We start from the raw sequence: 13,236 nt of genomic DNA, 5'->3' as shown, positions 1-13,236 counted from the left end.
CCCCTCCCCCTCCCTATCAAACTCTCCTTCCCTCCTTCCCTCCTTCCCTCCCTCTAATAATTTTAATGTGGCTTACAAAGTACTGTGCTTTGTTAAGATATTCCCATGCCCATGTGTCATTCTCTGTTCTAATTATCTCCCCCATGCCCTTTCCCAGTGTCTCCTCTAATGTGTGCCCCCCTGTCGCTGTGTGGTTTCCTCTTTCCCATAAATGATCTTCATTTCTGCTTTCATTTCGGATACATTTCATTACTGTCCTTTTCCCCTCTCCCTTAAGGTCAGTTCATCCTCTCTCATGATCCCCTTTCAAATCTCATGGCCTATATGTGCACACACACACACACACACACCAAATGAATATGCTGGTTGGTTGATCAGTAGAGGATCTTGAATGGTAAGGAAGTGAGCTCCCTTCTATCAGAAGGATTTAGGCAGAGGCTAAAGTGATTGATGCCATGGGAGGCATTGGTACTTTGCAGTTTAGCACTGTAAATAATGTTTAATGTCGGTTGTCAAAGCATCGGCTCCTCAGCTGTCCTGGTCGCATTTCAAGTGTCTACTAAGTATCTACTACACACATAGGGCCAGGAGGTGCCAGAGGCCACGTAGAATGTTTGGCACCAGTACAGAGCTAACAGGGAAAATTATGAGACCCCCAAGATCATGTGCTCTGAAACTCTGTGTTTCTGTGTATGGTTCCAATCAACCAGTATCTAAACTAAATAACTTATATGTGTGTGCATATTGGAAATGTTTTCTCATGGCATTATTAAGGTATATACCTAGTTGTTTATTTTGATATGTCCATCTATCTTGATGGGTGCAATTTTGGGTCTTACCAGTCACTGCCAACCAGAATCAAGGCTACCTGACTGGGCAGTTCTGTTTCTTTCAGACCCATTTCCTAAACTTTATTCACTCTTACTTTTTTTTTTCCTCCTTGCAAATTGGTCATCCCCAAAGGAGACAAATTTGATAGCAGATTGTTGGAAATTAATTACCTATGATATGCAGAGCCACTTTATGAATGTCAGTGCCGAGGAATCCCCTAGAGATGGAATTCTTACATTCAACTGAAAATTAATTGTAATTAATATAATAGGTTAATTCATTGTAATTATTTTTAAGCCTTTTGGCAATGAGCTAATTCCCTGAGATCCACATTGCTCAGAGTGTCACAGAGAAAGAACACTTGATAAGAATGTTCTGGTGATAAACCCTAAGCCTCTAGAAAAAAAGCACAACTATTTGTCTTTCCTTCTGGCTGGGTTTCTTCAGAAACATATTTTGGTGGCATTTGATTTCTGGAGAACAAAGGAATCCTGACAAGGTGATGGATAAATATGCCTAGCTCAAGTGGACTCTGCTCACTGGAGAAAGAGAAGACAAAAAGCCTTTGATTGTGCCTGGTTTTCTTTGGAAGTCTATCTGTGTCAGGCTCACAGAATGCCTTTGCTCCTGGGATACAACGTAATGGAACTGCAAATGACAGAATCTGGCCTTTTCCCCCATCCTGATTATTTCCACTTGATTCACTTAATCTCGGGTGATTATTCAATCACGTCTGAAACAAACAAAAGAATGACGGAAGTCGAGTTCCTGTCCCATTTGAAGAGCTGTGAACAGCGGCAAAATAGTCTCGAACATACAAACAAATACCAGTCATGTCTGACGGTGCCTTGTTTTTCTGTGTTAGGAAGAGTTGCTGTGTTGTGAGGGAAACAGCTCACGTTCCCACGCACAGGAAGCGTGTCAGGCTGTGACGGGTGACTTCATTATTAAAGCTGAAAAACAATCGTTTGGAACAAGTATTTCATAATGGGAAGCTGTGCAGAAGCTAAAAGAGACATTGTGTTTACCAGGATAAGTACAAAAAGTCAACCCTAAGATGGTTTTTAAAAGATAGACTCTTTGACACTGATCCACAGATAGGCCTCCTGGACTCAGAGCTGTCCAGGGTCATCCTACTGTGTCCCTGAGCCTGATACCGAGTTTATAAGTAGCAGGATGTAGCCAACTCTGATAGTTCCTGAGATCTAGGTCAGGCCTCTAAAGGCCCCAAAGACCCATCCATGCTAAAGGTGACATTTGGGAGGTGGGGAAATATTTAGCAAGTCCGCTTAGGGAGATCTTTAGGACAGGAGGAAAGTGTGGGTGGATTCCTGGATCGTGTTTACTGGAGAAATAAGTAAGCCATTTATTTACTAGATATTCCTGGCTGGCTGTGCTGCCCTCACTAGCGGCCTCAAACAATAGCTTGGTTTTCTCTTCTTAGAAACATTTGCCTTGATTTCTTACCCGTCCTTAAGGTAATGGAAAACTAACTGACACACATGTTCTTGGTGTCTGGGAAGAACATATACAGAAGAGAAATAGACCTACACATTCTTAGGTACTTCTGATTGTCTCTGGGAAGCTCTGAATTAAAAAAAAAAACACTGAGTTTTTAGTGTTTCCTAAAATGTTTCTTAGAAGTCTGCTATGAGCCAGGGAATCAGGTGCCTCCCACAATTTAGGAGAGAAGCGGGGAGGAAGCTAGAGAAGGGTCCCGCTTGAGATGGTCTCCTCAACTAGGAGATGCGGACTATAACTGGCATCACTGATTTTGTCCCATTTCAAGGTGAAGAGGATGGCAGACCTGTGCTAGTTGCTGGCTGTGGGTACAAAGTCAGGAAGCTGGGAGATGGTCACATCACAGCAGGGGTGGGAAGCAACACACTGCCAAGCTCAGAAGCCCCAGGGGATTTGAGTATCCACTCAAAGTCTCCCCAACATGGTTCGATTCTTGGGAATCTTTGGAAACTTTCCATTTGGGGGGTAAACTAGGAGATGATGTCATTGTGTATTTACATCACAAATCAGTAGAGATAGTCACTTCCTTTAGATGCAGTCTTGAGGCTCATGCTCACAAATCCAGTTGACAGCCAGTGGCTGGTTTTCACAATACTAATGACACATTGTCCTGTGCTGTGGGTTCCCAAACCTTGAGGCAGACCATCAGTAATCTGGAGATTCAGTTGCAGTCTCTGTTTACAAGACCCAGGCACAGGATTATGGACAGCAGGTGCCCTGTGCTCTGGGCGCTTGAGGAAAGAGGAAAGAGTCTTACCAGTGTTCATTTGCATCCTGGAGAAGCGGAGGACCCTATAGTTCCTCCTTCCATTGGAGTTGGATGTCTCAGAAGTTCAACCTGAAGACCTGGAAGGTCCCTAAAGAGCCACTGGTCTTCATTCCACATTGGAATTCAAAGAGGCTGCAGTGTGCTGGCAACAGAGATGGATTCCTAAGCAACACTTGTCAATGCACTGCCTTCTCCTCAGACCTTTATCCCTCTCTGCTTTGGTGGGAGGTGCCACTCACTCTAAAGGACGGTCAGTTATCCTTCTGGGAAGTGTCCTCACAGGTCTTTCTGGGAGCCTGTCTCTTAGTTGATTCCTCACCTAATCAGGTTGACAGCCGAGATTAACCATCACAGGACCTATCCTGAATTTCCCCTCTTTTACTGTATCAAGTTCAGCTTCACCTTCCAAATAGAAGCTGACCACTTTTCAACTCCTCTTACTGCAGCAAAAACTCATTTGGAGTAGCAGCTACTCCCTTAGCGGTGGTGTGTGACAGCGACTCCCTTACGTTAGCAGTGGTGTGTGACAGCGACTCCCTTAGCGGTTCTGTCTGCTTTCATTCGGTTTTTACATATCCACAGTATAAGACATGCATCTTGCCTTCCTGCTTGCCCATCCCCTTAGTCTTGCAATAACCACACAAATCAAAAGCTAAAGCTTCATGTTTCTGTAGGCCTGTACCCACTTGAATTCTGGCCATTTCTCTCACCCTGTGCCACAAACTCTTCATGTTCTGTTGCTCACTCCTCTCTTGTGACTGTCTTTGGGCCTGTCAACTTCTTACCTCTTCACAAATACTCAGATGTACATCTGGCTGTCTTAACTTTATTCAGGGCTCTGTTCTTCATAACCCCGCCTTTCAGAAGTCTTCCCTGGACTCCACACTAGGAAGTTCCATACTGAAACACAAATGTGTTATCCCTATTAACTTGGAGAGGTTCTCCAGAGCGGGAGGGAAGCTATGGAAAGAGGAAGAAGAACCGAGGGAGTGATAGGAACACAGAAAGGAGACATTCTTAGGACACTCCTGGTCACTGTCATTGTACTGGCTAGTTTTGTGTCAACTTGACACAGCTGGAGTTATCACAGAGAAAGGGGCTTCAGTTGAGGGAATGCCTCCATGAGATCCAACTGTAAGGCATTTTCTCAATTAGTGATCAAGGGGGAAAGGCCCCTTGTGGGTGGGACTATCTCTGGGCTGGTAGTCTTGGGTTCTATAAGAGAGCAAGCCAGGAAAGGCAAGCCAGTAAAGAACATCCCTCCATGGCTTCTGTATCAGCTCCTGCTCCCTGACCTGCTTGAGTTCCAGTCCTGACTTCTTTCAGTGATGAGCAGCAATGTGGAAGTATAAGCTGAATAAACCCTTTCCTCCCCACTTGCTTCTTGGTCATGATGTTCGTGCAGGAATAGAAACCCTGACTAAGACAGTCACCTTATCTCATGATCAGAATGTCAAGATAACAGTGCCCCGGTGTCGGGAAGAACCAGAGTTGTCATTCAGGAGGAACAGACTTGGTGCCTTAAGAAGGACCACTGTGCATGCACTTAGGATGAAGTGGTAAGGATGGTGAATGCCAGGCTTCATCACACTCGTGTTACTAGACCACGGCCAGAGCAGGGGAAGAGACAAGGAAATCTGAGCAGAAGTGGTTTATTCCGTTATTACCTCTTCCTCCAGTCCAAAGTTAGAGCCTTTTCCCTACAGGGCATGATGTCAGAAATATACAAGTGTAAGAAAATGTGTCTAGGACATTGTTAGAAAACCTTGCATCAAAATCTGCTAATGGTCTCCTGGGAAAATTGGGAGAGAATCACAGGAGGAAGGGAGAGATGTGTGTCTACAGTGTATGGTAAGGGGAGGAGAGAAGATTCTAAGAACCTCGTTCGTGTAAGTGTGCATCCCGGCAGGCGTAAGACGTTAGGAAGGATGGTCATTCACAGACAGAAGTGGAGGCTTCATTCCTGTGACAGAGGGTTGGCTCTTTAGCTTATGAGTCCTTCTAAGCCTCATCCTCTTCCCCCTCCTTCTCTTCCTCCTCCTCCTCTTCCTCTTCTTTTCTTCAGTCAAACCTGGTTGCTTTTGCTCTTTCACTGACTGAACATGGCCCATTCAACTTGTAGAAGATAATCTCTTTCATGAAGGTCATCTGGACCACGTTTTCACAGTCCCTGAATCAAATTGGCGCGCAGCACTAACTGTTGTGGACCCCTGCCTCATAGAACCTGTGAGCTCTCAAACAAAAGCTTTGGAGACTCTAGATTTAAAAGAAATAAAAAAGCAAAAGCAAACAAACAAACAAACAAAAGAAAACAGATGCTGAGCTAGGATTCTGGGAACAAGATGGCAGAAACTCTGAAAGACTTTTGTTTATGGTACAAAGATGGAAACTTAACATCTTGGTGAGGTTTGCAAGGTCCTTCATGGCTGAGCAAGTCCCTGAACATCCTCAGATCTTCCTGCTTCTCCCAAATACCATTTGCACATTTTTCACCATTTCCTTCCAGAGTACTTATGACCTTCTCTACAATTTAATTCTAGTTTACTATTTATTAACTTCATAATCTAGAATGCAAACCTTTGGGTGGGAATCTTCCTTCTGATGTTGTGTTTCAAGTACCTAACATGGTACCTGGCATATTGTGGAGGCCAAAGAAGGGTCTGCATAGTGAAGGAGAAAGCTATAGAAAGGTAGTCCTGTAGAACCCATGTTGTCTTGTGAGGGCAGCGGAAGCAGTGGTTGCAGAGGACCATTCCCATGGTCCATCCGACACAGCAGCCCTTTAATGAGAAGTAATGTTCAGTAGCTTCAAGTCTCTCCTTTATCCCAAAAGAGCAGTCAAGACTCTGGGGTTGGGGGTGGGCAGGGGTTGGTCAGTTCTTTGCTATTTGTAGAAAATTTAAAAATTTTTTTATTCATGTAAAAGAATAGGAATCTAAATTGTTTTCAAGAATTGAACCTCATGCAGCCATTTATCTTGATGAGTTTTGCAGAGACAGATATGTGCGTAGGGAACTCAAGAATCTTTTTATGATAATTAGTACTTAGGATGCTGGAATTAATGATTGCTTTCCACTGTAGCTAACACCAAGCTTCTAACGTCCAAAGGTCTCAAGGAGGCTTCTCATAAATCTGTCAAGGTGTTTCATAAGATGCAAAGCACAGCAGCCTCCCCCATGTTGGCTGAATTATTTTCATAGCATCTGTCTATCCATTGACTGGAAAACATTCCCCATCTTTGTCTTTATCTTCTCCTCCCTTGACCTTTCCAGAAACCTGCTAATTAGAGGTCTGAAGCTTGTGTTTCAGTGAAAAAAAATGCTTTTAAATCATAGCTAAGCAGAGAAGATTCAGTGATTTTAACTTGTACATGAAAGGAATATTATATTTTTATCTGTCCATCTCCACAATGCATTTCCTCTTCCTATAGCCAGAAAATTTCTAGCTCTGCTCATTAGGATTCTTAGAGATCAGCAAGTTTTAAAAGGGTCATCCCTGGACCATCTCCACCTGGGAACTTGGGAATGGCCTGAGGGAGTTTCTGACCTGTGCCAAGCCAGAGAAGTATATTCACTGATGATCCTGACTTAATTAAGCTGTACCCTGTCTCTTTTTCATATAATCCTAGAAACTAAGATGTTGTTGATATAAACATTAGGAAGTTGTTGTTTATGATTACTTGAATTTTTCATTTCCACCTAAAACTGTGGAGGAAACCCTCCAAGAAATTCAACTATGTCGTCTCTTTCATTTCAACCTGGAGGATCTTTCCTAGGTTGTAGATCTGAGATGGAGCTACAACTTTGTCTCATGACTCGGGATTCACATGTAGCCTTCCTTTGGAAATTCTGCCTAATGTTCTGAGGCATGTTTAATTTAAGAAGCACTTTTTAGAACCATGCCTAATCCTAGAGAAAACTAAATTAACTCTCACCACAAAGTCGTATGGAATCATGCCGCTGGAAAACATGAATGTCTGTTGAAGCTAAGGAAGATTGCCCGTGTTTGATGCCAGGATTACCATGGCCATGAAATTCCTTGGAATGATCTCACTGGTACTGATAACTGGAAAACCCTGGAGTGGTGGGTAATCGAAAGCAGAGAGCATTCATTTCTGCCCTTAGTAGAACATGTGCACCCCAGATCACATATTAATGATGGAAGATAAATTAAAAGTGATGACCAGAACTCATTCTAAGCCTTGACTTTTTTTCCCTAGTTTTTCTTAAGCAGCATGGGTTAGGTTCATAAGAAAATAACAAACATATCTTCCAAAGGCCCTAAGAGGGCTGGGCTACACATTGCATAGGCCGTTCTGGTCAGAAAGTTCAATATGCCAAAGCTGAGGACGTTGTGATGATCTCATTGCTATGGGAGCTAGATGCTCCTTCTCTGTGACCTTGCTCCCTCGGTTGCCTTAATACTCATGTCTATAGTCTGGGTGGAGATTTACTCTCAACTGAGATCTAAGAAGTACCATTTTGTGCATGCATGCATATATGTCTTTTCTGTCTGTCTGTTCTTACTTTTCATTGATATAAAAAACATAACCTTACAAGAAAGCTCAGCAGTTTTTGAGATGTTAATATTCAAACACCATGGTGGCCAACTGAGGGCCCCTTGGGCTGTCACATGGTAGATGGTTTCAGAGCGAGAATCACATGTTAAAAGGGTAGACAAAATCCAGAGACTGACTCAGGGTTAAGCTTCCTCTCATTTTCTTGAGAATTAAATTGGGGTCACGGGATGTACCTTAATTCCCTCTGAGGACAACATCATCCCAGGCCTAACCAACTCCCACTAGGCTTCCTCTGTGAATGTTCCTCCAGATCCCTTCCATTTCTCACCAGGAACCTAGCTAGCTCTGAACTCCTAGACAAACAGGATTCCATCAATAGCAGTCTGTGCTCAGGTGTGCTCAGTTCAAAGTCTCTGGCAGTGTTCTAGTGATATTTATCAGTTAGCAGTACAGATGAAAAGGGCATAGTGTGGAGTGGTTGCCAATTACTGTATTGTGAACACTTTCACCATGACCAGTTTCAAGCTATCTGTGTGACATCAGACTGTGGAAAAGAGGCACACACACAGGCACTGTTGAATTGGCACATTGATTCTAGTTCACCATTGCAGTATAGAGAATTTAGAAGACTGGAGAAGATTGCTGGAAGTAGAGTATATAATTTCATAATGTTATGGCTATAAGCAAAGCTCAGTTTTAATATAATAGTACATTTCCAATTCATTTTTTAGAGGTTAGATGTTATTACTACCATTTTGTATATGAAATTTTGATTATGAACCTAGTATTTTAGTGATTTAATGTATTATTTTTTTTAGTTGTCCTAATTGTGGACATTTAAGAGCATTTTCCTGTCTTTTGTATAGCTGTAAATCATGATATCTATCACCAGGAGAATATATACATGTTTCTTTGGGTCTACATTGTCCTTCATATTTCTGGATATTTCCTTCGGACAGGTTGAAGGATCAAATTATTTTGATTATGGGTCTTAAAACCTATCCATTAACACCCTCTAGAAATTTTGTACCAACATACCTCCTGAAAAGAAAATCTGTGGATTTCTACCTGTGACATCACTACCACAGGTTCTTTTGTAAAGGTTTTGATGACTGATATATTGGATGGATGCTTTGTCTGTATGTGTGTATCTGTACCACGTGTGTACTTGGTGCTCACAGAGGTCAGAGGAAGGTCTCAGATACCTTGAGACTGGAGTTACAGACACTTGGGAGCTACCATGTGGGCACTGGGAACTGAAACTAAGACCTCTGCAAGAGTGATATGTGCTCTTAGCCACAGAGCTATATATACGCACCTGATAAATCAGTATTAAGGTTTTTGGCAAATGTAGTGAATATTTTTTAAAATATTATACATGTTTAATTGAAAAAGAAACTACTTAGCAAACACTGAATTGCTTTTATGAAGCCATTTCTAAAATCCATTTTTTTGAGGTTATAATTACATCATTTCTTCTTTTTTGTCCCCCCTCCAAAAAAAAAAAATCTTCCCATATACCCTTTTTTGATCTTTTTCTAATGTATGGCCTCTCTTTTTCATTAATTTCTATTACATACATAACATACATGTATATATTTCTAAATGAACCATGTTCAGTATAATGTTACATGTATGTATGTTTTCAGGGCTGATATTTGTTATTGGATATTCAATCAGTGTGCCTTCCCTGGAGAAGACAGTTTCTCTTACTCTCCACAGTCCTTAATTATCTATGGTTCTATGTGTAGGGTTGACACCCCAGAGGATTTCCCCATCTGCTTTGGCATGTTTATTGCTGTTGTCTTTGTTCAGCTCATGGCTAGGCACTCATATTGGTGAGACTTGATGGATATAACACCTGATTTTATTAGGAAACGTCTCACAGCAAACTCCCTGATCTTTACACTCTTTCACACCCCTTTTCTGCAATGTTTTCTGAGCCTTAGATGTGGAGGTGTTTTGTTGATGTATTCAATGGGACTGGGATCCACAGCCCTGCCTTTTGATTGGTTGCAGTTTTCTGTAATAGCCTGTCTATTGCACAGAGAAGTTTCTTTGATGAGACATGAGAACGACTCTTACCTGTAGGTACAAAGACATATATTTAGATTGTTGTAGGGATTATGCTGGCTTAGTAAATTGATAGTCATAGGTTCTCCTTCAACATCTGTGACTTCACTAGCACTTGAGTTTCCTGTATCACCCATGGCATCCCTCTTGAGTGGGTCTTAAGTCCAACTAGAGAGTTGTTGGTTAACACCCCTGTACCCTTAGGGTTATAATGCCAAGCAGTTGTTTTATGCGCATTATCAGTTTTTAAACTCTGAGAAGTTCATACATGCATACTCTACTTGCATCTTGCCCACCACCAACTCCTCCCATGTCTTTCTTCTTCACCAGCCCCCTGCATTTCATAGTTTCCACCTCTGTAATTATTGTGGCATATGCAACACCCTTTTTAGTTCTTCTTTTCAACCTATTTTTTTTTTTGATGAAGAAGCCCCAGTTTGCAACAATTTCCCATGTCAAGACTTTGTACACTCCTTTGTCCCATTTCCCTTAACACTGTCTATCTGTGTTCCCTGCCACCCATACACACACACACACACACCAGTGCCAGTCCTGCGACTCCACGGTTCATTTAGACACATACCAAGGCAAGAAGGCTCCCCCAGCCTCCAGCCACCATTCTCTGGGGCATCTTGTTCCACTTCTTCTCAAACTTGTTGCCAATTTTAACCCCAAGATGTTTTCTCTGCTCATTATCCCCAACTAGTCCCCATGTGTCCTCATGGCCTTCTCTATGTCACTTTCTCTGGCATTTACCATCATCTCGCTTTTAAATATATTTTAGTTATTCATCATCTTCCCAGAAAGAATCAGAGTTTATAAAGACGGTGAATGCTCCCAGGGTCGAGAGGGGCATGGCATTTGTCAAAGAAATAAGAACACATGATAAAAGCATGGAAAGATCAGGAATTCAAGGCCCATACCTAAACATAATAAAAGCAATATACGCAAACCAGCTGGTACAACCACTCTGAAAATCAGTCTGGCGGTTCCTCAGAAAATTAGACATAGTACTACTGGAAGATCCAGCAATACCTCTCCTGGGCATACACCCAGAAGATGTTCCAACTTGTAATAAGGACACATGCTCCACTATGTTCATAGCAGCCTTATTTATAATAGCCAGAAGCTGGAATGATCCCAGATGTCCCTCAACAGAGGAATGGATACAGAAAATGTGAGACATTTACACAATGGAGTACTACTCAGCAATTAAAAACAATGAATTTATGAAATTCTTAGGCAAATGGATGGAACTAGAAAATAGCATCCTGACTGAGGTATCCCAGTCACAAAAGAACACATGTGGAATGCACTCATTCCACTCATGCCCCTTGGTCTTGCAAACTTTATATACCCCAGTAAGTACAGGGGAACACCAGGGCGAATAAGTGGGAGTGGGTGGGTAGGGGAGCAGGGCGGGGGAAAATGCTTTCAGGATAGCATCTGAAATGTAAATGAAGAAGATATCTTATAAAAAAATGAAAAAAATAGAAATAAGAACACTCCAACCCTGTATCTAAAAGCTTTTTGTTACCTTTATAAAATCAGTTGTACATAGTTATTAAATACTGAAGATAGATAGCCATTTGCGATATTTCTAAGGAAAGCATTACTAGATTGTTAAACACTGTATTTTAACACAATTAGGTTAATATTTTTATGTCACCAAATGTTCCATTGTAATTTTTCATTCAAGTTATGTTTACAGAATTTATGTCTGTAAAGATCCCTGGAATGTGGATGGCTTAATTCATAAACAGATTGATTTCTTGGCCAGTATGGAGGACTTGAGTTCAACCCCTAGCAGCCATGTAAAACGTAGGTGCCATGGTACACATTTGTAATCCCAGCAAAGGAGAGGTGGAACCAGGAGATTTCCTACAGCTCACTGATTATCAGTGTGGTCTGACCGGTGAACTGTAAGCCATTGAGCCCTGTTTAGAGGAGGTAGGCAGTATCTTGATGTCTCCAAGGCTTCTTCAGCCTACACACATGTATAAACACATTGTCATGCAAACAGACACAGGTAGACATAAACAGAGGTGCATGCACATACACATGCACACATAGACACATGTACACATTCACACAGAAACACACAAAAACACATCACACACTCACAGATACATGCACACAGATGCACACTCACACATTTACACACATGCATATACAAGCACACATTCACACAGAGACACAAAAACACACTCACAGATACCCACAGGCACACAGACACACACTCACGCATAAGCACTTGAACAAATGAACACCCACATGTTATAAAATGAATCGGGCAAATTTTTGTGTGCACTCCATTTTAACCCCATTTTGGTTAATTTTTTGAGTGTGACTCATATATAAAATTGATTTTGTTGTACGTGACTAAATGAAAATGTAAAGTCCTGCCTTACATGTAACTAAGTATTGGGGTTGGTTGTTGTTATTGTTAGTGGTTTCATTTGTTCTTTCAGTATATTTAAATTTTAGCTGGGGTGTTTCTCCTGTGTTTCTAAGGGTCAAATCTCAGTAGAGATTCCTGAGTAGTTTTGTACCAGGATCTCTGATCTTAAAAGTTCTTTGTAGCGTGGGCAAAGTCTGTTGGAGCTTGTCCTTGTCATCACCACAACTTTTGAGTAGATGCTGAGCGAACACATAAATAGGAATATACTAGGAAACTGGGTTCCCAGAAGGGGACCTATCAAGGTCTTAGGGGCAAGCCTACCTGCAGCCACGTGTCTCCTAAAGTACCCACCAGGCACTAGGGTCAGATAACTGACCCTTCTCTTGGCTTTGTGTTCCTCTTCTGCCTATCTCTCCATGGATGCTTGATAAATACTTGTGGATTGAACTGCATAAACACTTAGGGGAGAAAGCCTTTCCAGACTGATGCTCTCAGGATCAGCTTTCTCTACTTTGTTCTCTTTTCTCCTTTCAGCTACGGTCTAGCACTGAGCTCCATCCAGATCTCCTCACAGACTGCCTCGCTGTGCAGCCCCTGCAGCCAGCCACTTCCCCTGGAGATGCTGCTGATCATACCGTGGGGCACTCCCCAGGGCCGGGGCCTGGGCCAGGGCCTGGGGCTGAACTCTATTCAGGTAAGAATGCGACAGCAAATCTTGTTCGCCTGAGAATCATCTGCGGTGTCAGTGATCTGTAGTCGTTCTCCTGTGCCCTTCTATTCCCTCATAAAAACCAAGGTGAAATAACACATTGACTCATCTAGTTCTGAACTTCTGCCAGAAGTTAGGAGCACCCGCTCCTCCCAGGAAGCCTCCGCTTACTGATTTAGACTCAAAGGAAATGGTTGGCCCTGAAGCAGGCAGCAGACGACATTCTAAATGGAATAGTGGGTTCTAAATGGAATAGTGGGTATTTATCACCTTTCCAATTTAAATGGAATTCCCAGGTTGCTATAAAACTTTCACATTACAACTTGATAAACGCATGAAACTCAAGAAGAATGAAGACCAAAGTGTGGACACTGTGCACCTTCTTAGAATTGGGAACAAAACACCCAGGGAAG

At 42.2% G+C, this 13,236-nt stretch overlaps 1 protein-coding gene across 3 annotated transcripts in view; it reads left to right on the top strand.

The window, feature by feature from the left end:
• The window catches only part of Glis3 (GLIS family zinc finger 3), a 421,415-nt gene that overhangs the window by 349,519 nt on the left and 58,660 nt on the right, over positions 1-13,236 (top strand). For all 3 annotated transcript variants that reach the window (XM_021152026.2, XM_021152027.2, XM_029472441.1), the window contains one exon: positions 12,649-12,808. In XM_021152026.2, the coding sequence (XP_021007685.1) occupies positions 12,649-12,808 (160 nt within the window). The remainder of the gene's footprint in view (positions 1-12,648; positions 12,809-13,236) is intronic.

The sequence above is a fragment of the Mus caroli genome, chromosome 19 (assembly GCF_900094665.2).
Source record: "Mus caroli chromosome 19, CAROLI_EIJ_v1.1, whole genome shotgun sequence".
NCBI lineage: Eukaryota > Metazoa > Chordata > Mammalia > Rodentia > Muridae > Mus > Mus caroli.
The sequence above is the reverse complement of the archived record's forward strand: the minus strand, read 5'-3'. Positions and strand labels throughout refer to the sequence as shown.